General features: G+C 42.1%; 1 protein-coding gene across 1 annotated transcript in view; it reads left to right on the forward strand.

The window, feature by feature from the left end:
• Nucleotides 1-27,924, forward strand: part of LOC137869068 (WD repeat-containing protein 70) — a 36,489-nt gene that overhangs the window by 1,382 nt on the left and 7,183 nt on the right. The window contains exons 6-13 of the mRNA XM_068706181.1: nucleotides 732-791; nucleotides 1,180-1,313; nucleotides 2,700-2,853; nucleotides 6,190-6,266; nucleotides 13,002-13,176; nucleotides 21,413-21,512; nucleotides 21,909-21,993; nucleotides 22,084-22,222. Coding sequence (XP_068562282.1) covers nucleotides 732-791; nucleotides 1,180-1,313; nucleotides 2,700-2,853; nucleotides 6,190-6,266; nucleotides 13,002-13,176; nucleotides 21,413-21,512; nucleotides 21,909-21,993; nucleotides 22,084-22,222 — 924 coding nt within the window. The remainder of the gene's footprint in view (nucleotides 1-731; nucleotides 792-1,179; nucleotides 1,314-2,699; nucleotides 2,854-6,189; nucleotides 6,267-13,001; nucleotides 13,177-21,412; nucleotides 21,513-21,908; nucleotides 21,994-22,083; nucleotides 22,223-27,924) is intronic.

Consider the following 27,924-nt stretch of genomic DNA (forward strand, 5'->3'; position numbering starts at 1 on the left):
GTAAGTCTGAAATAACCCGCTCAGAAGTAGACGTCATAGGTGGATTACAAAATATTTCCGTAGCTCAGTTTTATTCAAATCTATCAATGAGAGAGAGAGAGAGAGAGAGAGAGAGAGAGAGAGAGAGAGAGAGAGAGAGAGAGAGAGAGAGAGAGAGAGAGAGAGAGAGAGAGGAAGGACCCTGGATCCAAAGTAGTGAAATGGAATTTTATTATTTGCACCTTTTTACATCACGTCACAGTGTCTGTAAAGGCACCTGTTTATGCTGTGTTGTGGGTTGTTTTTGAACTTTCACCACTAGATGGCAGCACAATAAAATAATTTGGTGGTGAGTGGTACACCATATAGGATGAGACAACTATAATCTTATGTTACTGAATAGTAATGAACGTGTTGTCTCTTAGGTGTTCTCTCCTTTTTATTCCTCACACCAAAATGTCTGAGCCACCTGAAACATATCATAATCTTAAACGCAACATTATTCAGAAATATGGCGAATCATTTGTTCTCACATGAGGAGTATTTACACTCTGTCACATAGAAAAGTAAATGTTATGAGTGAATTGCTCAGATCCCAACCTTTTACATCCAGCAGTGTAACTGTTCCCAGTCTTAAAATGTCATGTGTAATTTAATCTTGGTATAAATTTCCACACTATAACTGCACACCTAATTCAGCCTTCTTCAGTCTTTTACTGTTTGCTTATATTCACCTCAACTTTCCGTCCTAGAATCCAGTGAAGAAGATTCCAGACACTCATGAGATCACTCTGCAGCACGGCACCAAGACAGTAAGGCCTTCTTCTTTCAGCGCTCAGTGATTATTGCTTGTGTGGCTCAATGGAAATGTATTCAATGACTCTCTTTTAGAAAGAAAAATAAGAAGGTCTATATCGATCGTGTCTTCTAATCCACACCATATTTAGTTTACGTTAAGCACGTTCTAAAACATCTGGAGATCTGCATCAGCTTTTTTTTTCAGCCAAGGTTCCTTAACTTTGCTGAATTTTAGCAATAAGAGCGGCATCAAGTCTGTTCCCCATGATATTTTGTAGCCGAAAGTATGACTACACTGTCAAATATTTCTAGCAGCAGAAGCAACGTCCTACACTTGGTTGGCCTCTGAATCTTACCGGCTAGATTGTCTGTTAGTTTTGAATACGTTCATTGTCTTCTCAGGTATCGGCTCTCGCCTTGGACCCCTCTGGAGCCCGTCTGGTGACCGGCGGGTATGATTACGATGTGCGTTTCTGGGATTTTGCCGGGATGGACCAGGCTCTGCAGGCCTTCAGATCTCTCCAGCCCTGCGAGTGGTGAGTCCTACTTCCGAGAACACACGGTGGAACATCAACACAGTTGCTTAACATGTGCTTAATTAGTTTCGTGCAAACATCCAGTCCACTCACTGGCATTTATGTATGCCAAAGTGTACACGCATACGTAAACACACACACGTTTGTTGAGCTTCATTGGGCCTCATGTTAACCAGGTGACATCCTCTCTTTTTCGTTCAAAATGAGCCTTTCAGGAGCAGATGGTTAAGCTATGCGGCTGTTTGTGTGTCTGCATGTGTTTATTCTGTGATTCACTGAAACCATCATCAAAGATCCAATTCCTTTTTGGCTTTGGGAACCAGGCGGCTGAGCTGGAGCAGATTTGCCCTTATTAACTGCAATTTACGCTACATTTATTTTGATTACAACGTGATCCAGTAGCCTGTTTGGTTTTCTAACAAGCTGGGCTTCATATAGAGAGCTGTGCTGCTGAGGTCCACTGTTCCTCTTTCCTGTCCCAAAAAGGCAACTTGTGAGCTCAGTCGAACCAAAACAATGAGGAAAATGAGCATTTGGTGCTATGTGGTGAGCGTTTGAAGATGCCAAAGCCCCCGATTTAAAAACAACATTGGTGTTATCCACACTTTCATTTCAGCAATGGAACTTTTTTTTCTCTGTGTATAGAAATGTCGGTGCCCCATCCACCCCCTGCTGTGTTAATGCTATTTGCCACTGACCTCACTCTAATCTCACTCTTGTTAAGTAGTCCACATAGTTGTCTGTCTCTACTATTGTATGTGTATTTCTCAGTTATTCAGTGTAAACATAAAAATCGCATGTTCATTCTGAAAAGCACTGCCTGACTGATTCTTATAAAGTTTTAACATGCACAGCTTATTCTGTTTCTCTTTATATTGTCGTGTTTATTTTATTTCAGTGTGTTTCATTTTGTTTTCTGTGTATAACATCTTTTTCCAAAGAGTGTGTTATCATTCTTTCCATGTCTTGGCTTACAATGCCATTATGTTTACTGTTACAGTTGCATGTGGTAGATCAAAGAGAGAAATCATCACATGTACATCAGATGTTGTGTTGTTTTGTTCCTATAGCTACATTTACAGTATCTATTTTGAAGGATTAAAAAGCTTCTTGTATAACAATGTTTTGGTGCAGAGGTCTTGTAAAATCACATCTCGCAGATCGTTCGCGACTGTCACCAAGACACTTATTAGAACTCATCAGCACCACAGAAATGCAAACAAAAAGTACCTTCTTTGCCTCAGATGTCATCTTCATGTGTGTCGTGTGTGTGTGTGTGTGTGTGTGTGTGTGTGTGTGTGTGTGTGTGTGTGTGTGTGTGTGTGTGTGTGTGTGTGTGTGTGTGTGTGTGTGTGTGTGTGTGTGTGTGTGTGTGTGTCCCCTCAGCCATCAGATCACGTCCCTGCAGTACAGCATCACTGGTGACGTCATCCTGGTGGTTTCTGGCAATGCACAGGCCAAGGTGTTGGACCGCGATGGCTTCAATGTCATGGAGTGTGTGAAGGGAGACCAGTACATTGTGGACATGGCCAAAACCAAGGTAAAGTGGTGTTTGTGTATGGTTGGGGTCATGTTTTTGTGGTGTTGTCATCGTGTCACTCAGTTATAATAACATTGTACTCTCCTAGTAATCGCTGAAATCTGGTGCCACAGCGACACGGTCTGACAGGGAAATAAACCCAAGTGGTCAGATGGTCAGACATGTTGTAAACAATTTAACCAGATTCTGGACCACTTTCTGAAGAGAATAAAATCATACAACTACGGCAAGTACAGTGAGTCAAAGTGGAACCAAGAAGTCTATAAACTGAGGTGGATTTTTACGACCGACAGTTTGAGCAATAATTTCACTGTTTTCCTCCATTTTCTCCTTCAAACAAGTTTGACAAACTAGTCTCTAGATTTCACTAATTCTCATGTTGTAATAACTGATCAAATTGATAACCAAAACTATGAAAATACAACCCAAGTTGAAATAAACTGGAATTAATCTCAAAAGTGCAATAACAGATTTGTGTAAACGAGTTGTGAACACAACATCAACATCAGGTTTTGAGTTGATAAGTTTAACTTTTTAGTTAATAGTTGCTTATTTACACATCCAGCAGTTATGGAGCAACATTTGGAATTGTGTTTTTGGACATCTGATAAATGCAAGTCTAACTTTCACTCTCCTTTTAGCTCTGTTTTTGGTCTCTACCAACTCCTGATGGAAATTTCTGTCTCTTTAGTAAATGCTCTTCTATGTTCCCCACATACAGTTGCTAACTGTGTCTGACTGCTGTGTGGTGCTGAGCAGGTAGTGTACGATGGGTTCTGAGAGCCTTTTCACTGAAAACAGCTGCTTGCTGCAGCTAAAACGATGCTATGAGAGCCGTGAAAACCAAAACGTTAAATTTGTGGGCAGACCGCTAAACAATAAGCTGAAACCATAAAACTCTTTAAAGCCGAGAGGAGCAGCAGATTCAGGTACTAATTCTCCGTTTGTTCATCACCTCGAGCGACCCTTTCCACTTTGTTTTCACAGTGTCATTTGATACAGTATTAAACAAATATTGATCGTAGCCACTTTAAATGTGTTGCAGGCATTCATGCTTTCTCTTTTATTGAAAAAAGCGGTCTGAGAGTGACTGCTAATTCTAAACACAGGCTGGATGCTCTACTCTAATGTTCTGCGGGTGGATCCTGCCAATGCATAATGGTAGCAAGGTGCAGCTGTGAGCTGGCCTGTTTGTATTTGTATTGACCAGCCGGAGGCAGTCTCAGAGGGAGAGGACCACCACATACTTTCAGGACTGCCGTGGTTCATCTCTTGCTTGTACCTGCCTCTACAAAGGAGAATCCTAATGAATGGCCCATGTTTGGGTTTTACTGTGTTTAAGAACACCGTATTGGTGGTCACTAACCATCTGTGCCAGCTGCAGTGCATTTGGACGTCCTACATTCTTGTCCTTCTCAGTCCCATCTGGAGCTGATGGGAGAGTTTGGTTCAACGAAAATGCATTTTGGCTCGCCGACAACGTCCCAGTCGATTAGCTGTGGCTCATGTGATAATTAAGTCCGTGCTTCTACTCTTTTGACAGACAATTGCTTGCCTTGTACCTCGTCCCTCTTTGTGCAGAGAGATTTGCGGCACAGAGGCCAATGCTGTGGAATGGCATAATGTGTTTGTTTTTTTTCTATAAGATACAGAAGAATAGTTAAACATCTATAGCCCATTTTTCTTTATGGCTAAATCTTCTAATTGGTTGTTTTGTCTAACCAACAGACTCCCAAAAAAGAGAAAAACAGAGGGCAGTCTTGCTTCATAAATGAATCAAACTTTTATCTGCTAGATAATCAAAACAACCTGTTTTATTGATTTCACTATCCAGCTTCAATTTTTACTATTAACTAAACCTAAACCTAACAAATACAGAAACCTGTTTTATCCTATACTTAATGCAACTGTAATGAAAACAAACTGGAAACAATCACTTGTTGTTATCGGGGAGGCTTCTCTTCTTGGTGCTGTTTCTCATTAACCTGCTCTATTTTTGTTAACCGTTTGTATGAACACCAATCTGTTTCTCTTTAGTCATTGCCAACTTGTTGTCCTAAACTGTTGAGGAAGAGGAATCCCATTTGTTTAGGAAGGTAGCGGCTCCTTAATCCCCCTAATCATGAAGCTCTTGTGATGCACGATTCTCTCTACTTTGATGTTACTGCACAGAGCAGGGAAGCAGTCATTCACAGCCCATTTCAGCTTTAACGCCATCATATAGTGGATGTGTATTGACCGTAAAATTTAACAACTTAGCAATTTGTTATTTATCCTTTTTTAGTCGTTAAACAGCGAGACCACTGCCTTTTTATCGATTATTAAAGTGGTGTGTTTAAAGTATTTGACGGTGAACAGGCAGGCCTCTCTCTTCCTGATGCACACATACCGATGCAGTTTAGTCAACCTCTGCTCGTGCAAGGTTCTGCTTTTCTTGAGCATCCTGTCAAACAGCGGTATGTCATGTGTGAAGCCTCTTTGCAGCTCACCGAAGTGTTCCTCTGTGACCTGGCGGCGGTGAGGGAGGCCTCTCTTTAACGTACCCTGCTTTTGAAGTCGTTTTATTTTGAGTAGTTCACCACAGGACTACTCCGGCAGAGGAAATGTCTAAAAGTTACTCTTCTAGGAGCTCGCTGTTTGAAGCTGTGACACAGCGTGCCGCACTGCTCCAGAGGTCAGCTGTAGGGCGAGGCCTATGTCGAGGAAGGCTAAAAGTCAAGGTTACAATTTGATCAAATTAAAGGTCCAAAAAGATCCTTTCTTCTCGACGGGGCCCTTCAAGGTGCATTCAGATCTGGCAACATAATTGGTGCCTCCCGGGAACTTGTATTTCTCTGTCTCTGTGGCTACAGGCTTCCCAGTTGCCATGCAGTTTACACTACACAACTCAGTAAATGCATCGTCACCAAAACGTCGTAGCTCCCCAGACGTGATTCACTGGTGACCTTTAGCGTAGCAGCTTTGGCTCGAGATTTAACAAGGAAGAACAACAGCTGTCTCTGCACATAAGTTGTGCGTACAGTAAGATTGCAAAATACGTCTTCATGAGTGAACCGTCATCGGTTCCTCCTGGAGACGTTTCACCTTTTTTTTTATGTTTCCTCCAGCTCTTTCTGGCTACAACTGTTACAGCAGTTTCACATGAATTTTAAAACAGTCGGGCATATGGCAGCCCTGAATGTCAGTTCGCCGACTAGATCCACAGCAAACCGCATGATTCACAGGTGGTGTCTGCTGCTTCTCAAAGCTGCTGGAAGCTAGCCACCAGATCTGGCCAGCAACAATTTAGTGCAGGTTTTAGTGTTTTGTTCATTTTCACTTGGTGCTCTTTTTCAGGGTCACACAGCTATGCTCAACAGTGGCTGCTGGCATCCCAAGACTAAAGAAGAGTTCATGACGTGCTCCAATGATGGGTGAGTGAAAATATGTGTTGTGACCTCCGACTTTTAGGCAGGATCTATTCTTAGGTCGTAGCTGCAGAATTGTAAATACTGTAAGCCTAAACCGTAATGTATAATCTGTAAAACAGGAGGCCTGCTGTGTTTCAGAAGTAATTATATGAAATATATAGGCTGTACCCAAGTCTGTAAATTTAGCTGTAAATAATTATTTTTGCGCATTTTATTTCATTATTCCATATGACGTACCAGGAAAGTGGGGAATTTTAAATTGTCTCCTCTACAGTAACATCCAGAAACAACCAAAACAATCTATTTATCTCATCAGGGGACATTTGTGGGTGTGGCATATTTCATTTACTTGAAGTTTTATTGACACACCACCTGAAAATTATGATTACGCCACCATTTACTCAGAAGCGTCCTACTGGGCAACTAACAAACTGTGTATATATCGTGCCAAAGACTTGTCTTTGCTGTCATTCTCTGTCACCAGCAGGGAGTCCTCTAGTCCAGATTATGCCTCTGGAAGAGTAGTCTGGCCTCCCGGCTGTGACACATTTTATAATGGATGTAGTCCAGTTGCAGCCGTTTATTTCTATGCAGTGATTCTGACCAGAACAACATACACTGCATGAGATAACAAGACATCACACACACACTTACATTTAGAATCTTTTTGCTTCAGAAAACAGTGCTGTAGCCGTCTTCTGCCTTCTTAAAAGCAGCACTGGTCCTGTATGACTGCAGAAGCTGGAACCCTTTTCCTTGCGTAAAGGTGTGAGTGAATGTTTGTGAGCGTGTGACTTTGAGTGAGAGCACAGCGATGAGTCTAAGTGAGTGTGACAGGCAGCAGTGCAGAAATGCAGGGCTATCATCATTAAGGGGAAACAAGGGCCTGGCTCTGTGGGCAGGCCGTGGCCCCGGTGTTTACCAGTGTTACTTCTCTCCCAGATGTGGAGGCTGGTTTATTTAGCTCTTATTGAGGCTCTGGAAATCCTCCCCTGGCACGTTAGCACTGGGTGTTGCCCCTGGCCGGCTCGCAGGAGAACGGCGGAGAGGAGCGTACAGGGAACCATTCGCAGGCGGAGCAGCTGCATGCGAGGAGGGTTCACAGCAGCAGAGCAGGTCAGCGCTGCAACCTGCGTCTCGGAAATGGATGGAGGCAGTGACGGGCCCACAGTGATTTACAAGTGAAAGACGTTATCCACGTAACCCCATGTCAAATCTCTCATATTCTCACTTATCGTCACTTACGTAAGTGTGCAGTGCAATATAGGGGCTGCTTGGTGATGAAGAGCTGTACTTGAATTTCTCGGTTGAAGCTCCGCCCCTCAATCTTCACACTTCTTCAATCAAAAATCCCTCTCATTCCTTCAGTGCAAATGGAATGTAGGCGCCCGGGTGTCAAACACACTGATCACATTACTTTTAGTCCTGGTTTCTGTACTCTGATAACTGCTCATTTTAGTCCTTTAAGAATTTGGCATGCATGTGCATTGGTAAATTTGATCATCTTTGAGAGTACAGCCTGAGATCCTCAGAGCAGAGCTACTGTGACTGTACATTAAGCTGAAAGGCAGCCAGACATTCGCTGATCCATCTAGATATGAGGGGGTTCTGGGTTTTGCTCAGCAAGTGTGTCCTGCTTCTTGGAACGGCTCCCAGGTCTGATTTCCTGAGGGCTTCTTATCCAATCTTAGCACACATGACAGGCCCAAACTCTCAGCTTCTGTACTAAAACCAGTATTTTTTCAATGTTGTATTGTCTAAATTACTCATTTCATTAGTTTGATTTATGTTTGTAATTGTATTTGCTTGATTCACAGGAGTGTCAACTTCTCACACTCATTTGTGGCGTCTTGCTCATCTTCCTTTAGCTCCATCAGGCCATCTTGAACTACTACTGAGTCTGCAGAGGCCACGTTGTAGTCGGTAGGCCTTTTGAGAATGGACCAGCAGTTGTCCAATGGTGCCAGTGGGTGTCTGCTTCAAACATCAGACCAACACCTAGGGTTGTCCTGTCTTTCTTCCCGTGTCAGCCTAGTTAGAGAGTCTTTGTTGTGTTTATTTGAATAGGTTATTAAGCATGATCACTGGACCGCCCAGCTCCTTAATTGAAGGTCCCCCTAGTTGTATAGAATTTCATTCATAAGAACTGCCTCCCGGCTCCTTGAATGATTTCATTAAGCAGACTTTTTTTCTTTTTTTTTTCCCCTGAGGAAGTGGATGAGAGGGAAGCACTGATGAGGCATAATAATGCAGCAGCAGGGTGGTAGTGATTGTCCTTTCACACCGAGGGTTGAATGGGAGTCCGTCAGTGAAAAGCGTTTGTGCTAAGACTAGTGTGAACGTGTCAACATTTCACATTCTGTTTGAGAGTTGTGTGGCAAAAATGTTTCCCAACATTATTCTTGTTTGATTCAAGGGGGGGACGGGGGGACGGGGACGGGGGGACACTGCACTGCGTATTAAGCACTGAGCCACTTTAACTAAGTCTTTGCTGAAAGACCAAACACCTGTTGGAAAAACCGCAGATTTATTTCTCAGAAAGTGAGGGCAATATGTGCTGGGTCTTCTCCCGGTGGAAGTCTTTCTTTGGCAGGATTGAACTTGAAGTAAACTTAAAATTATGGCTCGGACTTGTGTGTCAGTCATGGTTTTTGAGAGCTGCAACCTTTTTTTTTTTTTCAATGAACACAATTCTAAACGGTAGTGGTTTAAAAACTCTTGAATAAGTTCTGTTTAAAGTTAACAAACCGTACCGCAAACTGTTAACATTTTTCACAAACTATGACTAACAAAAGCTTTGCATTAGTGGCTTCAAGGACGTGACGCTCTTGATTGTTGGTTTCACTTGATGTAGTTTTATTGTGCCCCTGGAAAGCGATCAAAAATTCCCGTTGTGCTGTTTTTTGCGACTGAAATTTCAGCCAGTGGAACAGAGCACAGGACAAACGGCGACTTTCTAATTGGGCCCACATGTTACTTCTGTCAATTCTTGAAACACACTCGCATGTGCGCGCGCACACACGCACACACACACACACACGCACACACACACACACACACAAATACACAAATACACAAATACACAATTTGAGGAATGTTTCCAGGAGGTTTGAATGCCAGGGATTCCCTTGGTGCTGGCCTGCTGTCAGGGCTGCAGCTGGATGTGGATGTGTAGCTGTATGCAAGGAGACCCAGAAAACAAATTATTTGTCTTTATCATGCGCTCAAACCAAACGCATGTTGTGATATATGTGACACATTGAGGAATTATCACTGGGGAGCGAGCCACAAACATTGAGTCACACACAGCCGATTCATGATCTACTGCTTGGATAAATCCTGGTAATCAATGAAGGTTTTCTTTTTGCATGTGAGTAGGCACTTTTCACAAGTCAGTATTTGTTTCCCTCAACTGATCATTGCTAGCATACTGATCTTATCAAGTAAGTAGGTCATCTATTTTTTAGTGTTACAGCCCAAATACTTGGTAATAACTTATTTTTTTTCTGAGGGGAAAGGAGGGAAAATTACTCATGGGTTATTAAGTGTTATCTGCGTGAGAGAAAGGGAATCACGAGTGAGGACAGACGTTACAAATTGTGTGTGTGTGTGTGTGAGAGTGAGCATGTTGGGGCGATTCACACAATTGAACTCATCAAGTTCATCCACAGTCCAGCTCATCATGTTGCCCGCCTTACACTGCAAGTGTTCCATATCCTGCCCAAGAATGCACATACCGTACCTTTAAGGAGTGCATTTATCCTCATGGCTGAGTCTGTGACTGGCAGTGGCATCCAAGTCTTTAGAGTGTGAATGCTGGGTTTGTGTCTTTTCTTATTTGAACAAAATATGAGGCCAATTTGACATCTTATCAACCAGATTGCTTGATTACATCTGATGAGCTGTCTTGACTTCTTTTAGCATTTTGATCCTTGTGTGTGTGTGTGTGTGTGTGTGTGTGTGTGTGTGTGTGTGTGTGTGTGTGTGTGGTCTCACAAGACCTTTTTTTAGGTTGATTTTCTGCTTCGGAGCCACACTAATAATGTTGTGAATGTATTTGAATCAGTATCTCACTGTTCCCACGGAGCATCTGCGCTTCGACCAACGTGTTTCTTCTTTTGCTTCCTCGCTTGAGTGCCACTGTGTGTTCGCCTCCTCCCAAATCCTTCTGTTATTTCCCCACTTCATGTTCTTCAGCTGCAATGCAAGATGGACCATCTTCCCCTTCCTAATCCGCATTTCTCATAACAGAGCCCTAGTTAGTCAGTCAACCGGCCATGGCCTATCCCCATCACCGGAGTATGACCAATAAACAACCTCCTTCAAGACGTACGTCTTTCTTATCCCTCTCTCTTCCTTATCTCATCATCTGGGAAAGTGATCCTCCCCCCCCCCCCCCCCCCGCAGGCCCATAACCTGACGGACAGATAAAAATCTGGGGATCGGGGAGCTGTCACTCCTCAGTTGATGTGTGAATGACTGTGCTACCTCGTAAAGTGCACACGCATGGCTGAGGATGTATGGCTCTCATTTTATTACATTCACCCCTCTGTCTCTGCCGTGTTTGTGCAGAAAGATGGGGGCTGCTGATTGAAGGGAAAACAGGGTTACAGCAAAGGGCGCACAGTTTCTGGCGGTATCTTTGTGCCGAGTGTGAATGTTATGACGTCTCGGCTCTTTTCATTGCTGTTACTGTCCCAAAACAACTGCCTCCTCTGAGAGAATACAGTCTGAGACCGCTCCAGGTGTTTCCCTCAGGGAATAAAGGTGCAACTTTAATTAGGCGAAGCTGCACTTAACGTCTGTTGATTTTTGTTACTTTAATGGGAAACGGGATGTTTTTTACACTTTAATTAACCATTTTTAGAGTACCGCATATTAGAGCCGCCGGTTTTCCCCGTCCCGCTCTGTGTCTTTGTCCCTGACAGGTGAGGTTGTGCAGTCTTGTGTATCAGGGTTGGCTCAACACTGGTGGGCTCCAACCTCCTCTGTTCTGTCCCCCTAACAGCCAGCAGTGCCATGTTTTGGAAAGAGCCCTTACGATAAATAGCATTCCAGGTTTTGTGTGCTACGCGAAAGGTTATGTTGTCTTTATTGCCTTGACAGACGCCTACGGTCTTCTGTAAACAAAATAGAGATGTCTGTGTGAGGCAGCAGGTGGACCAGTTTGTCATCCAGTCCATGGCTATCACTCTTTCTCATTCACTATCACACATGTATATCTGCTCATGGAAACACTTACTGTACAATGCAGTAGTCTTTAAAGGTGGATTTAGCTTCTTTTTTTTCCAGTAAGGGATTTGGTTTATGTGGAGTTAAACACAACTATGCATCAAACAGAGTTTTATTTGACCCTCGCCAGTTTTCACTCAAACCATATGTCTTCAGCTGGCATTTGTATCACATTGTTAGACTTATCCAAACACAGTTGAGTGTGTGTGTGTGTGTGTGTGTGTGTGTGTGTGTGTGTGTGTGTGTGTGTGTCTGACTTTGTAGCCGGCCATGGAGGAATCCTTGCCTGGCTGTTAGTAGCAGCCCCGCCTGTATGTTTATGCTCCTCCACTGACCTCCTGACCCAAAGGGCATGATGCTCACTAAAGCAAGCAGTGGGTCACAGACACATTTGGACACGCTCTGTCTGGCGTGAGCGGTGGCGTGGGTGTGTGAGAGGTAGGCTGAACATGTTTGTGTGTAGTCAGGTAGTTCAATAAATAGACGTGGAGGTTTAAGGCTCTCGAGGTCACTCGCGGGGCTGGTGGGCACCTCGGTTTGTCCTCTTTGTCGTCATTTTTGTCTTGTTATTTATAAGTTCCTTCTTTTTTATCATTTATTTGTCATCACTATAGCGTCCCTTATGCTGAAAAAATACGTAGCTAGTTGATGGAAAAGATTTAGATTAGGTAGATAGAAGTGTGCATCATAGCTTGCTTGAATATCTTCTAGACAGCAAACAAGGTGGAACGTTCCACCTCGTTTTAAACTAAACAATTAGTTGTCCTCAGATCATTGTCCACTCTACTTTGAATTTCAAAGTATGCAGCAGATATACTGACAACTGCATTGACTGGCCAAAACAATCTTCTTGCTCCAATTACCTTCTTTTCTTATTTTAACAGATAATTTAGAAATGCTAACTGCAATTAATAATTAATCATTTGAAAGTTAACACTGAAGTTTCACATGTATTTTGTGTTTAATCTGTTGATTAATGGAAGACTATATCTATTCATTTTACATTGTTTATATATGATTATATGTCAATTAATAAATTGCATGTGCTATTAGTTAATAGATCTTTTTTAATAACATTTAAGTCAATATAATATGTTCAATGTTTGAAATATGAATCCGTAACGAGCAGGGATTGTTGTCGGGGTTAAGTTTGATGACATTCTGGAATGAAACTTCCTATTGGCACATGTACTGTGTGAACAGTCTGCATTTTAATTCCTCCTTTTCAGTGGTTTGGGTTGTGTAATATGTTCAAGAATGTCATGGAAGCGTCAGACATGCCTGTCAGACTGATCTACTGTTCTGCTGTTTGCTAACCTCTCACCCTGCAACACATAGCCGCCTAACCTCACGAGAATGGCGCAGGCACACTGTATCTCTATATGATTCTGATTTATTACAGCGGCGGGGTGGTGTTGATGACCAAATATGTTTTGAGGGATAATATTTTATGAGGGATTCATGACAGTTGGGGGAGGATAAATTAAATTCTCTGTCTGTCCGCAGCACTGTGCGCACATGGGACCTGAGCTCCGAGAAGAAGCACAAGTCCGTGTTCAAACCGCGTTCCTTCCAGGGGAAGAAGGTCGTCCCCACGTGCTGCACCTACAGCCGCGATGGGAAGCTCATTGCAGCCGGTTGCCAGGACGGCACCATCCAGATCTGGGACAGAAACCTCAGCGTGAGTTTTAAAACACACACACACACACACACACACACACACACACGCACACGCACACGCACACACTATATCTAGTTGCTTGTAAACATTGGATGTCTGTTTTGTTATGGCCTTGGGTGCAGAGTCATGAGACTCGGGTCGTCCGGTCACAGGCCAGAGAGGTCAGAGTTCAGCAAGTCGCTAACACTGACCAGAATTCAAAATGCCTGGCTTTAAAATGCATTTTTTTCCAAACTGGGAGTCTTTGAAAATATGATCAAATAGCCCGTCTGACCTGCAATGAACCTGTTTTCACACTCTCGTTCTATGCAAACTCTGGAGAAACAAGAGTCTACTACAGCCACGTTAGAGGCTCTGTGAGGCTGTTCGTACATACAGCAGTGCTCAGAGCTAAATGCTAACATCAGCATGCTAGCAATGGCAATGCTAACATGCTGATGTTAAGCGGCTATAAAGTCTATCGTGCTCAAAATCTTAGTTTAGCCACCGTTTGCACTAATTAGCTCAGGCTGTTAGGATTGTCATTAGTGGAGCAGGTATTTGGTCTCAAAACACAGTTTGGACACATTACAATTTTGATCTGATGATGGCCCTAAATGTTAGGCTATCATCAAAGGGTTCTATTAGTTGTTGAGATATTTCACTCCGGCCCAAAGTGGTGGACTGACCGTCAGACTGACATTGCTTTCCTAAGAGCTCGCACGGTTAAAAATAGCTGATTATGTAACTGAATTAACTGACGTTTGATGATTGAGTTGAGTTACATGAAAGTTACTGGGCGGCACAACCACAATTTCCCTCTGTACATTTTCTACTATTTGTTAATTAGGTAATTATGTGATCAGCATGTTCGTTCCATTCTTCAAGCTTCACATTGTTGAGGTAACCGCTGATCTTGGCCCCTAAGTAGCATTGTTCTCACTTATTCGACTGTTTTCACTTGAGATTTCTGACAAATCGGCACAAAAATTACTTCCAATTGGAGCTGCGGAATGCATCTCCTAGATCTTTCATTGAGGAGAACTTATGGGTGTCTCGATTGTCTCATTGGAGATGGTAACACCATGTTTCGCATCTGACTGCTCCCTTGCTCATTCACACACAAAATTCACCTCCAAGGCACAGATGTGAAGAGGGAAAAAAGAGCCAGAAGAGGTGCATTCCTGTTGAAGGGGGGGCTTAGGGGACCAACAGTACTCATAATTCAGTATTTTCAAAGGTGACATATTGCAGGCATCATTCCAGTTTGCTATTGTCTTACTTTATGGCCAGCTCTTTTACAAACATGGTTTCACAAGTTTCTTTTTCCGCGCTGTGAGGAATATGTGTGGATACTCACCTGGGATCCCTAAAACACGATAAGCCCAGATTTTAGGACAGAAAATAAAATGAATGGAGGGCTGCACACAGATGTTGCTAAATACTCTCAAAGACGACCAGTATCTGGTCAACATAAGTTATGAACAACTGCTCGGTCTATTTTCATGAAGAATAAGAAGTTGTTTTTCTGCCCTGAATGTTTCGGGACATTTTCATTTCACAATTGTTCCACTTCACATCCTTTCATCTGTCCAACACCATATGTGGACGAGGTTGAATGCCTGTGCTATTTCGTATGAGAATAGTGATAATTAAGCCGCAGTTAGTGAGTTGGAACAGCTTGATTGGACAGAGGGGCTTATCCAGATTAGTCAAATGAGAAGTAGGCTACATGATAATTACTCCAACAGTCAACTTCATAATCGCACGACACAAAAAAATGTATTTAGATGGAGGATTTCTATTGTAAAAGCTTTTGTGTATCTGTGTTGTATGGAATCCCCTCACCCATTATCCCGCTCGCAGCGGCAGGCTTCGAGTGATTGGGTTAAAGCTCTCCAAATTTATTACCCCTCTTTCTCCAAACTAAATATTTACCCAGCGTCCCGTAGCAGCTTACAATAGTCGTGTCTGTTGCCTGACCGCTGGAGCCTGTCCTGTCTGAATGGCTCAAGAATTCAGTCGGTGCCCTCTGCCCTAATCAGCAACCTGTGCTGCTGACTCCAATCCAGCCACAAGCCTAAAAAGGAGTTGACCTCCTGAAGCTTTCATTGCTGCCCCCCCCCCCCAACAAGGTCCATCTCCTGTTGTATCGCCACTATTACTCATGGCCAGAATATGCAGGCAGATCAATCACAATCAATCATGTACATGACCTTGATCTGGAGCTGGGCCTAAAGAGAAGCTATTGAGGCTGACACATCGTTCTGTTGAACCCCGACATGAGTTGATTGATCCTGTGATGGGAGTCAAGTAGGTCTCTTTTTATAGTGGACCGCCACAGAGAGGGGATGGCATGCTCCATTCTCTGACCAGAGGGGTCGGTGCCAGAATTACAAGACTGCATTTAAATGGTTGCCAGGTAATGTGCGCTCCGTGGAAGTGAGTGGGTTGAGGGTGCAGGCCCAAAACATAACCACGGAGACCCGGGGAATGTTATGATGTCATTGGTGGACTTGGATGTTTTTAGACTTCAAAGTGGGACCTCTGAAGATGTGGTTTTGATAAACTACTCTGTCGGGGAATGTCATCATGAGATGATATGGCAAACTTTCTCTTGTTTTCTACTTTTGCTGGCTTTGTCACTGCAATTCTTAATTATGAGGGAAAGCAGAGAGCCCCAAGAAGTTTTAAATCTGTTTGAATTGGATTCATTTCGATGTGCGTGAAGCTTTTTGTCTTCATTCTTCAACCTTTGTGATTCAGCCCATCTTGATATTTTTAAACTTGATTTAAGATGCCAGGCTCCTTTTAACTCGACACGCTGTTATTATTCTAGTCACACACAGTTTATTGTCACCTGCTTAAAACTGACCACCAGTTTATTTACAGTTACTGGCTCAATAGGACCTTCAGCACCGTAATGGGACTTCACATGCATCACTTTAAACTAGTAACTCTGTGGGTCATAAAATATGGGAAGATTAAAACAGAGAATAACAAAAGAACTTCTGAAACACCAAAGAAAATGTTTAGAAAACGGTCTAAGATCTGATAACTGGCTATAGTACATATATGGCCCTCATCACGGATATTTCTTCATGGAAGAGTTTACCGATCCATCTAAAGACATTTACACCACATCTCCCATCTTCCCTCCTTCATGTACATGTGGGGACAAACATTCACTTAATGACTTTAAAGAATCAATAAAACAGGTGTTTTTAATCAAGTGAATCATCATTTCTCACCCATGTTCAACCCTGAACAAAGACTTGGAAACAACACGTACAGATTTTTAGTTTCTGGCTGAGACATAGAGGAATACGGTCACTTCAATAGGACACACTGTCAGATTATGATGGCACTCACTCCAGTGTGAAGAGCTAAAAACACACACACACACACACACCGACACGGCTTCGCCATCACCACTTGTTGATTTCCATGAAAGATCAGAGCAGCTGCTCAGGACTGCGGTTTGGCCACTTGATCCTCTGAAAGCAACAGAGGTCAAAGTGAGATGTTACGACAGACTGCGCGGTGGGCATCATTAAGCCTTTCAGGTGTGCGGTTGAAGAAGTATGGAGGTTGGGGCAAGGCAGCGCTTTGGCAGTATTTATATAACGATGCCCAGATAGTGTGGTTAGGACCAGTTGGTCCCTGTGGTAGATTGCTATCATAATCTGCTGCGGATGAAACCCAATGCTGTGTTCCTTCAGCTATTTATCAACTCCTGCTGCTGAAACGGGCGTACATGTGAATCAGGGCTCTGTGTGTGTGCAAGCGCTTGTAAGTGTGCGTATATGCACGTGTACACAATCTTAGTCAAATTGTGACAATTTATCCCGATGCCTGTTTAGGACGGGGAGAAGGGCACAGTTTACAGAGGAAGTCACGAGGCGCAAAGAGAGGTTTCAAACTGAGTGTACGAGAATCCAGTTTCACAGGCCGGCTGTGTAGATTATCACAGGAAGCGAACACCATGGCATCTACCAATGCCAGCCAACATCAGGATAGTAAGTAAACACGCACGCTTTCACAACAGCAGTAAATGATCTAGAAATAGCTGGAGGGGTTTATGTTTGCTATAAGCAGCTAGGATAACCACTAGCTACCCATTGAAGGCACTACTTCTTCTGACTGACATTATTTATCAAGTTTAAAAAAATAAATGTTCCTGCCTATTATCTATTTAGCGCCCTTGTGTCTGTTTTGCTTTTCATAATTTACTCCAGAGTTAAACTTTCCTCATTCCACCTGTTAGTTAGGATTAGAGAATATTGTTAAAATGTATGAATTGATATGCAGAAAACATTTATTTTCAGACACAACGGACACTGAAGACAGTACAGCATAACAATGCAACATAAAAGGAGTTAAAACACAGCATGTGCTAACAGCAGATGGTGTTCATTTTGGAAAGAAAGACGTCAGATGAAAAAAACAAAAAAGTTTGTGGTATGATTCATCATGGGTCGAACAAGAGCTCATAACTTTTCTTACTAGTTGACCTGAGGAAACCTTAGGCTATGGCGGAAAAACATGTGTTTTGAGGTTTATGTTTAGGAAAAAAAACAAAACGCATCTTCGAAATTCTCTCTGGAGTTATGTAAAGCAGATTTCATCTCCTTCTCCTCGCAGTATATTTAAGTATGTTTAATATCTACTTTTACTTTGGATTTAGCAGGACTATCCTCTCCACTGGACCCACGTTGATGGTGTGCCATTGAGCTTCATGTAACAGCTCACAACAGAAGATGATTACAGGAAAACGGCTCCTCGGCATACCCTCCTGTTCATAGTCCGCTGACCCCGCCCAACCTATTTGTGCTACCATGCGTAGATTCAAGGATGACTTATTGTCATCGTTCACTCACAGTTGTATGAATAGAAATGTCGAGTGTTTTGGATACGCTCCCATTGTCCATGTGCACATAACAGAGTAGTGACGGCGGTTGATGTGATTGAAACGGGTCCCCGATGTCTTTGTTTTAGGCTCATCAAATAAAGTAGTCGCCATGCACCCTCCAGGTAGAGGATTGACTGGGTTCAAGCCTCACACATTATGCTTTAGCTGCTGTTTAGTGGGCCTGAGATAGCCTGTGGCCTAGCTGTTCCACACCTGCTGTAAGATTAGAAAATGTACTTTTCATATTAAATTGACCTCTTTTGACTTTTTATTTCTCAACCAAGTCAATTTCCAAGGCAGCGGAATAGGAAGATAATCTCAGATAAGGAGTGGGGAGAATGGATTTTAGTCGAAGGTAATATATGGGTAAAATGATGATGGGAAGCAGAAAATTATCCCCAGAGAGACTACAGAGGCTAAATGGCCAACGCCTGAAAAAGTGGAATCCATGTTATCTACAGTTCAAGGTAACGGTGTTATCTGTCTCATCCAAGTTAATAACTTCCCTCCATTTACTTACTTTGGAAGTGAAGTATGACCTCGTTTCCTGCTTGTATCATAAGGACACATCACTCATGCACCTCACGCTCCTTTCTCTCCTGCTCCTTTTTGCTAGCGTTTCTCTACACGTCTCTATCTTATCTGTCTTCCACGCTCTGTGCTCACTTCAAATTCCTTATCCACCTCTCTGAGTCAAAAGCCCGTATTGCTGCAATTCTCTTTTCACTGATTTATTTGCATTCCGTTTAGAATTAATGAAAATGTAGCCGTATAAACCAAGGTTATGTTTGTTTGAGCGTTAGCGAGCCTACTTCCCAGACTATTGCTTCACCGCTGTCATTTAATGATCCATCTCTCTAATCTGGCTGTGCTCGGGTAACACTAAGGCAGGGGGAAGTAAATGTGGAAGGAAGCAGAGAGGAGACTGGAAGCTGGTACCGAAACAATTAGTTGAGTCGTTTGATAATCGAGTCGTCATTTCAGTCATTCATCAAGCATTGATGTCAAAATATTGCTGGTTTCAGCATCTTAATTATGAGAATGTGCTGCTTTTCTGAGCTTTACATATTTGTGCATGAAAATAACAAATACAAAATTCTAAATGCTCTAACTTTTTACTTGCATATAGAACATGTATACACTTAAGTTTGGCAAGCATAAAATTAATTTTAACATTTTTGTATTTCTCTTTTCCACTTATTGTCCACATTTTGGGTTGCCGTGCACTTTTGGAGAGTGTTTTTTCTTGCTGCTCCTCTTGTGTGTATGTGTGAGAAAGATAGAGAGAATGGGGGGGGGGTATTTCCAGCCTAGAGCTGCAGACCTTGGCACACACACACTCCGCACTACAGCAGTACACCACTTGCTCAGCGTGAGCACTGAGAAGGTACACTGCACGCCTGGCCATCTTGAAAACAGCTGCTTCAACGAGAAGCTTGAATGCTTCTGTTTGCAGAGGGGCGGCATTGCTGCAGTGGCTGGGATTAATTACTTTTTAATTGGGTGCATTGTAACTTCTAATTGTTTCCAAACTGTATCTAAAAGGTTCTCCTAAAACTTTTAAAATGACTCATTATCATGTTTTACCCGACATGAGTTACAAAAGGTGAGGTCCCATTCCCTCTAGCTTCTGTAATCAGTCTGTTCTCACCTCTATCGACGGACCTCAGCTGAAATGTCACCTGGCCTTCTTGGTTTTCAGTGATGCATGCTGATCATCACAGCCAAGTTGAGTAAGATGTCATTCTCATATACAGCGACATGTCGAGGAAATAGTTACAATAGTTAAGATTCTACACATGATTTGCCCGACGAAGACCTCGATGGCTGGGGTCGATAAAACTTTCCTTATCCAATGTAAGCTGATGTGCTTCAGAATTACACTTGCTCTTACATATTCATAGCTTCAACTCAGGATTATTGTCATTAGTGATATAAAAAGCATTATTTGTCTATAAGATGTCGGAAAATAAAGATAAATGCCAAGTCCAAGATGATGTTCTAGAAAATGTTCTTGTTTTGTGCAAACAGTCCGAAACTCAAAGATATTCAAAAATTATTAATCATCAAAATAGTTGCAGATTCATTTTCCTTCAGTGTCAGATAAACACAAATAAATTCAGTAGATTTTCATCAGATAATTTAATTTCAACGTCCATAACCCTAGTTTGTAACACAGGCTTTCTGTTTAAAAAATAAATAAAATAAATATATATATATATAAAATCATGCCTTAAATAGAGTAACGTTACTCTATTTATATCACCAGATTACCTAATATGTTCTCAGACTCCTTTAGAACCACAGAAGACATGATTTAACTTTCACAGGCTGGGTCGTACTCCCCATTGATAGTAACCTGACTTTAATATGTAGAAGTGGTGGAGTTGACCTTTAACTGTTTTTAAGAGTGTGTTACTTATTTACTTTTTTTCTTTTCAACCCACTGCCGTCTCCTTTGCTTCTGACTTTCCATTTTTTGTAATTCGTCCCGGTGGGTTGTAGATGTTTTTGATGCGACACTCAAAACTAGTAGTTGTTCCTGGCCGACCCTTGGGACATAACACTTGTTTAAGGATGGCTAATAATGAGAGGGAATCAAAATGCAGATGTTAGCCCAGGGCTGCGGGTAAACGGGTCTTATGTGTGTTAGCGGCTAATAAACCGCACGCAGTCAGACTATTAGCATTCTATTTCAGTAGGAGCAAGGGAAAAATCTCTCACAGACCTAACTAAGCTTGCCAAGGTAAATCTCTGCAGTCTGTAGTCTTGCTAAAGAGTGCGGTGGGTACAGTGTCTAAGGTAGCTTGTATTTCATAAGTTGTAGTGGGCTTCATAGTTAAATGTATAGTATGGTGTTCATGGAGGAAATGGAAACCGTGTGTTTTGAAGACACAGAGAATGAAAAGGTCTTTTTGTTACTGCAGTTAGCAACTGAAAAGACTGTCACTGAAGCAAAGCATTGGCAGTTTGATACTGTAGCCCATCAGGAGATTATAAGAGCTCTTTTTAATATTGATGAGCAGCCGTGACCAAGGCGGCGTGTTTATGGAAAGAGAGCCAGGGCTGCACTATTCATTCATTTTGTTCTGTAATGAATGATACATTTCATCGGGTCTAGGTTTTCTCTGTCTCTGCAATGTCTGTGATCAACTGTATATACATACATTCTAGATTTGCTCAAGTATTTCTTTGTTTGCCACTTAACGCACCTGTTATTGAACACAAACAGGAGCGAGTTGCTGCTATCATGACCTCTATAGTAGCCTTTCACTTTTATAACGACCAAGCACATCACCTGGAATAATGAAATGGTGTTTTAAAACTTATTTTTTTGTTTCTTAGGTCCATACAAAGTTCCACTGTCGGCAAGCACACATCCCAGGATCAGACACCTCCAGCCTCTCCTTTTCCTATGATGGCAGGACCCTCGCTTCACGTGGAGGTAAGAAAGATACCAAAATCTTACAGCATCCACCAAACCCCACCGCAAACAGGTACACACAGCCACGCTCAAAGCCTGCAGTTTTTAGGTGCAATACTTGCTGCTTCATCCAAAGTGATGGATTTCAAGCATAGGAGAAGCTTCTCTCTTCCGGTGCAAAATAAAAGGAACCACCACCAACAACACACAGAGCAGATGTATACACAGAAAGATCCTCCTTGGTACGTGATCTAGTCAGGAGGTTTCACAAAGACAAAGTCCTTCACTCACCATATATCTGTCATGTAAATGGAAAATTACTCTTACAACCTTGTTGTATAGTCAAGTTCCACTGTGGTGACTTTCTGTAAATATCACAATTTCTAGTTAACCTGTTGTCTCCATCTTTTTTTCTAGGGGATGACACTCTCAAAATGTGGGATATACGGAACTTCAAGAAGCCTGTGAATGTAGCTACCGGACTGAGCAACAACTTTACAATGTGAGAATATTTAACTTTCATCTTAACTGCTGTAAACTATGTGTGGATTATATACTGATGATGATGTAACTGTGTTTTTGTCTCTGTTAGGACTGACTGCTGTTTTAGCCCTGACGACAAGCTTCTCGTAACGGGGACCTCTGTGAAAAGAGACGAGGGAAACGGGAAGTTGGTTTTCTTCGACAGAGCTTCCTTTCAGAAGGTCTATGAAATAGAAGTCACCAATGCAGTAAGTCCTTCCTCAGTCTCCACAACCGCAACGGCTCTTAAAGGCAAGATGTTTTTTTGACTGGTTGGTATGATATTTTGGTTGCAAACCGAAATGACCCTAAATAATTTGCAATGGAAAAGAAACACAGTGAAACACAATGGAAAACATAATGAAACCGATGTGCATGTCATTCCTCCTCCACGTAAGTAGTCTTGGCTCAAACAACACTGCAGCCTTAAAATGTTTTTGTTTGGTTATAGCTCCCTGAGAACACAACAACAGCCACCTCAGGCCTCATTATGACAGCCGAACAGATCTCACTGGCCTGATATGGAGATTTATTTAACTTTCTATTTAACCCAACGCAGGATTATTCCAGGCCTATTATTTTTTTTTTGTTGTGTTTATGAAATTCTAACACATAGTAGTGCACACCACAGGAATTTAGAGAGACAGAACACTTATTTTCTCCATCTTCACCCTGGATGAAAGATGGACGTGGCTGTGTTTTTGGGGGGGGGGGAATAACGAGGGGAGTGAAGGCAAAGGAGGAGGAAAGTTTAAAAAATGGGTTAGAGGCAAGCTAGGAGAAAGTGGAGTAATGTGACCTTTCCTTACTGCAAGTCATTCCCACAAACCGTTGGCAGGACTGCTCCTGACGCTTTTATATGCCTTTGAGTTACATTTGAAATTAAATTATCTACGGACACAATCGGCATGTTCCATTCACATGTGCTACACTGTCAAACACGTTAGCATAGTATGCACTTTACTAATCCTGCTTTCTCCGAAATCCATTTGGTGAGGGCAACTAGCCATAGGTGCTGAAATGAAGGGCAGAGGTGCTGTCTTCAGTAGAACTACTTTTTTTTTTTTTTTTTGTAGCTTCCTGCTCCTCCTCTGTCTCTCCTTTTCAACAGATTTAGCACTGTGTATCTGTAGTCATAACACTGAGGGCCGACAGAGGCTAATGGCTTCTAACTTGGTCTCCCTGGCTAAGACGTGACACTTTAAATCAGCCACTGACTGAACGTGTTGGAGAGAGGGAAAGAGACAAAAGCCGTGTTTGTGTTTCTGTGCATCCCTCTGTCCTGCCAGCCAGCTGCTGTTAGCTTGCAAACCTTGGCACAGCATTGACACTAAGTGCAAACCTCGCTGCGCTAACTGAGTGGAGAGGATTGGACTGCGTTTTAGTTGACCCATTTAATCTGAGATTTTAACTTAATTTGAATAAATAATTTGAATCTGTTGTAATCCTTACTTAAATATGATTTTAGAGTTATTTAAGATGTGAATTTATGTAAAAGGATAACTTAAAATCAAAGTTTAGTGTAAGCTCGTCTGAAGTTGGAATAAATAATTATGTTAAAATAGAATTGACTGAGTTCTGTGTTTACTTTGATGACTAAAGGTGCAAAGAAAAGCATCTTTAGCAATAATATATACAGTCGGTCAGTACCTTGGTTTATCTTCATTCAGGAGGAACAACAACAACAATCTCTGTCTCACAGTAACGTTACTCTATTGACTGTGCAAGTGTCTCTCAAAATCAAAACCACATGTTCATGATTCTGGATGTTGTCCTCTCCTCCGATCAAAGTACACTTGACTTTTGAATGTTCAGTATTAATGGTGTCACTAAAAGACAGTAGGTGGTATTATTGATCTGCACATTAAGTATGGAGGTCTGTCATTTAAATCAAGCAGTGGTCAGCATCACATGTTCAGTTTAAGGTCTTCCTGTAGAGCCTACATAAACAGAACTAGCTGTAACATTTGCAACAGCTTCACTGTGGTGACAATATCGCTATAGGCAGCATCAAAGAAAGACCTCAGAGAGTCTGTAAAGAACTTCTCCTCCTTTACATCGCTCCATAGATGTTTTATCTTTTTTTTTTTCTCTGTACTGAAGAGGATAAACATTTGGAACTGATTTTTCCATTGGCCTTTCACTCGTTCCACCATCTACCATTGTAAGAAACTGAAAGCTTCAGCTCACTTTCACTGGATGAACAGCAAAACCTCTTCCTGTCTGCACAGAAATCCAGCAGATTTCCCACAAAATCCCACCCAGTGCCACAGAAAACAATTCAGTCTAGAAACGGCACAGGCTGCCAATCGCCTTGGCAATGGTTTTATTTGTTTTAGTTGTAACCTCTCAAAACTTATATGGTAATGATTTAAATACTTTAATAATGCTTTGTTCCTCAAAGGAACTACAGCTATGTAGTCTATGAAAATATCCTTTTGAAGCCATTCACATATTTGAACAGTTTCTTGCTGCCGTATTATGTCATTTAATTGCTTTTGTGTACATAAAAGCTTTTTGTGTGTCAACATGTTGAGCTGGTTGTCCACATGGATGGAAAATACATGTTGTGGTGGAGAATCTTTCTATTTCTTGATAAAAATATAATTAGTATAGTAAGTGGCCGTTAAAAATAATCATCCCTCATTGACAACTGAGATCAATTGCTTTAATATAGCATATAGACAATTTAGTTTCTTTTTTTTGCCATTTTGCCGTTATTTGCGCCAAGTGAATCAACTTCCCAGTACAAACACTTGAATAGTCCTCATTTAAATCATTGGGTTCTAAATGTAAAATGCACTAATAAGCAGATCCAGAGTCATTCTGTTCCTCTGTTCCTGTGAAGGAGTTGAGAACAAGGCTGGACCGAGGGCTGGGAGGCGGCGTTAAAGAAAGCGATAGCGTGCTTGTTCTATCGGCCTCATGGTTGCGTAAGATCCGGGTGTTTTGATCTGAATTCTTTACTTGGAAGTCCAACTTTTTTTGGCTTTATGTGCTACTGAGCAACTTTCATAGGAATGGACGGGGCACCGCCTCCGACGCTGTATCCAGTTTTCTTTACACATCCATGTTCCCAACCCGCTAACCATCACCATTACAATCCAAGTGTAACTGTATCGCCCACGCCAATGGGAATCGGCAGCTTTACCCCCCTTTTCTAAAATATACATTTGATGAAGTGAAATTTAGTTTTGCAGCAGATCAGTTATTTCTGGTTGACATGCACTCAGTGAACCTGATGAATGTGCTATTTACTATGTTTACATCAGCTGTCTGCTTCTCGGATGGCCCTAGAATTTAAGTGCAGTCTTTATAAAGTGGCGTACCAGCTAGGCGAGTGAAAGGAAGGGCCACCAATCATTTCTAACTAAACAGTCTACATAACCCCAGACCTGGATATTCTGGGGTATGCCTGGGAGCAGAGGCTGTTTTAGGTCCATTTGGTAAATACTTCAGACACTAAGCTTATCTTAGCTCATCGAAAGGGGCTGAAACCAGGTGAGACCATGCTGGCTATCAAAGGACCGAGCTCCTGGCTGGATTTCAAATGGAACTTAAACCTGCAGCCCTCGTGCACTTTCTTTAAATGTGTGCGTTTAGTTCTGGGGGCTGCATGTATGAATGTTTTCACATTTCAGCTTGCGTGCATGTGTACATCTTCCAGTATTTAGTGATCGTCTGTACTTTGCAAATCCGGCGAGGACCTTGGTTGCATCTTTGTCCCTCATTTCCTGTCATCTTTCCACTATTGTTATGCGATAATGGCATAAAAGTTGCCTCTAAAAATATTTTATAAAAAGTCTAAAGCTGCTCCAATTTGATGCACCAGATTCTCACGTGTGCCATTAGTTACCTTATTAAATGGATTGGGTAATGGACAGATTTGAGTGATCGATATTACGTACTGTTAATTGGTCACTGTCATTAATCACATTTTATAAACTCAACTTAAGCCTTGGAGAAAAATGCACAAAATTTTGCACAAACTAAAAATGAGTGTTGGTGTACTCAACTTACAGTTACAAAGGTGTAGTTACAGCTTTATTACCTTACACAGAAGAATGATCCCAATCTGATCTATTCAGTGACAGATTTTTGAATGAAAATGACAAAGAGCTCTTGCTTTGGATCCATACTCCGTAATAGCCAAAATCTGTTTTGGGATCGATGAACAATCAGAATCATTGATTAGCTGTTACTGTTTATGGTGTTTCTCTAAATGGAATGGGACTTTTTTTGGGGCCACCTTCACTAGTTGCTCTCCTACCACGTCACGCTTGATAGCTCTTATTAAACAATGAGCTGCTCCCGGTGCTTTGCTCTTCAGGGAGGCCTTTTAATACGAAAGGCTGGTCTTTCATCCTCCGTAAGAGCAGCCAAGCTTGAAAGGTAGACGGGAGGCCTTAACTATGTTCTTTCTTGTGCATCTTACCCAAGTAAATCTTGCATAATGTAAAAAGCCCGTTGTTCCAGTAAGGCAGTTCATACTAACTACAGATTCCTCGGACATGTGCCCACTCAGTGTGCAGCTGAGGTGCTAAGTCTAGAGTTCTCCTTTCTCCTACTGAATTCAGTTGGCCTGCGCAGCTAAGCTAGTCAGAAGCACATGTGGATCCACTCACCAGCGGCTAAACAAGGAGCACAGCTGTGACGGTTGTGTCCCATTAGTGCTGCATAACTTTATTTCATAATCATCGTCCACGTTGGGCGAGTGGCTGTTGTCTTATTTATCCCTAATCAGACGGAGGTATTTTAATCTGACGGGACATAGAAGGCTGCTACTGGACAACTGATTAAAGTTTCCTCCTTCATGATGTGATGTAATTTTGTGGACGTGAAGCGTAAACAGCGGTTCCTAGAGTATAAACATGCTGCTCTGAATCTCTGGAGAGCAGTTTTACTGTTGGACTGGACTGAGCTGTGCTTGGCTCCGGGCTGCTCAGTGGATCCAGCTGGGGTGGGCCCCACTGAGCGGCTCCGTTTTTAGGCTGCTCCCTTCGACTTGTTTCACCGCTGACAGAATGATTTGTTTTGGTCTGAAGGAGGTTATTTTCTGAACTCTGCTGGCCTGCAGTTACCTGGCTGTGATGTTTTTTTGGTTTTGCTGCCCGAGTTGGGTCATGCTATGTTGTGTTGAGTTCTTCGAGCTTTGACAGTACCTGCGGAGTGTAACCAAAATTCCTGACTGTTGTCTCTGCCTTCCGTTGCATGTAGGGACTGTCTGTGTTTCTTTAGTAACGCTGATGGGGCAATTTATAATCCATTAGACATTTACATGGAAGCACATTCACAGTGGGTGAAGATCAATTGATGCATACATGTTGACGCATGTTTTTAGAAGTGTGGAACGTTCTCTGGGATCAGCATCTGCCTTAGGACACATACAGCAGATTTTCACAGTTTAATTATTTGTTTTTATGCTAAGATATAACAGGGCAAACATATTTATGTTTGTGCTTAATAAGCCATTTATTCCATTTATTTATTTATATGTTATCATCTATCTACCAGTGTGTCACTGGAATATGTGAGGCCCGTGTTACATCCTGTTTTAAAGCATTTTCCAGATCTTTCTATCAATTACAGCCGGCCCGTGATCTGGTTGAGCAGATTAACCGTCATCTGTCCCATGAGCTGCACACCACCGAGCAGTTGGTCTGATAGTGTAGATAGGGAATGTATGTATGTAATAAGGTTGGTGTAAAATTGAAGCAGATTATGAGTGAATTTAAGAGTCTTAATTATGTTACTTGCAAGAAATATTAGTTGGATGTATTGTTTTTATATGATCACCTAACGTTGTGTTTCATAGTTTTCATGAAGTACAAGTGCATGTCTTCGTAAATGTCTGTCCTCCTCTCTCTCTCTCTCTCTCTCTCTCTCTCTCTCTCTCTCTCTCTCTCTCTCT

Source organism: Cebidichthys violaceus, unplaced genomic scaffold, assembly GCF_023349555.1.
Source record: "Cebidichthys violaceus isolate CVI_PGR_0920_01 unplaced genomic scaffold, fCebVio1.0.p SCAF_12, whole genome shotgun sequence".
In the NCBI taxonomy this organism is placed as follows: domain Eukaryota; kingdom Metazoa; phylum Chordata; class Actinopteri; order Perciformes; family Stichaeidae; genus Cebidichthys; species Cebidichthys violaceus.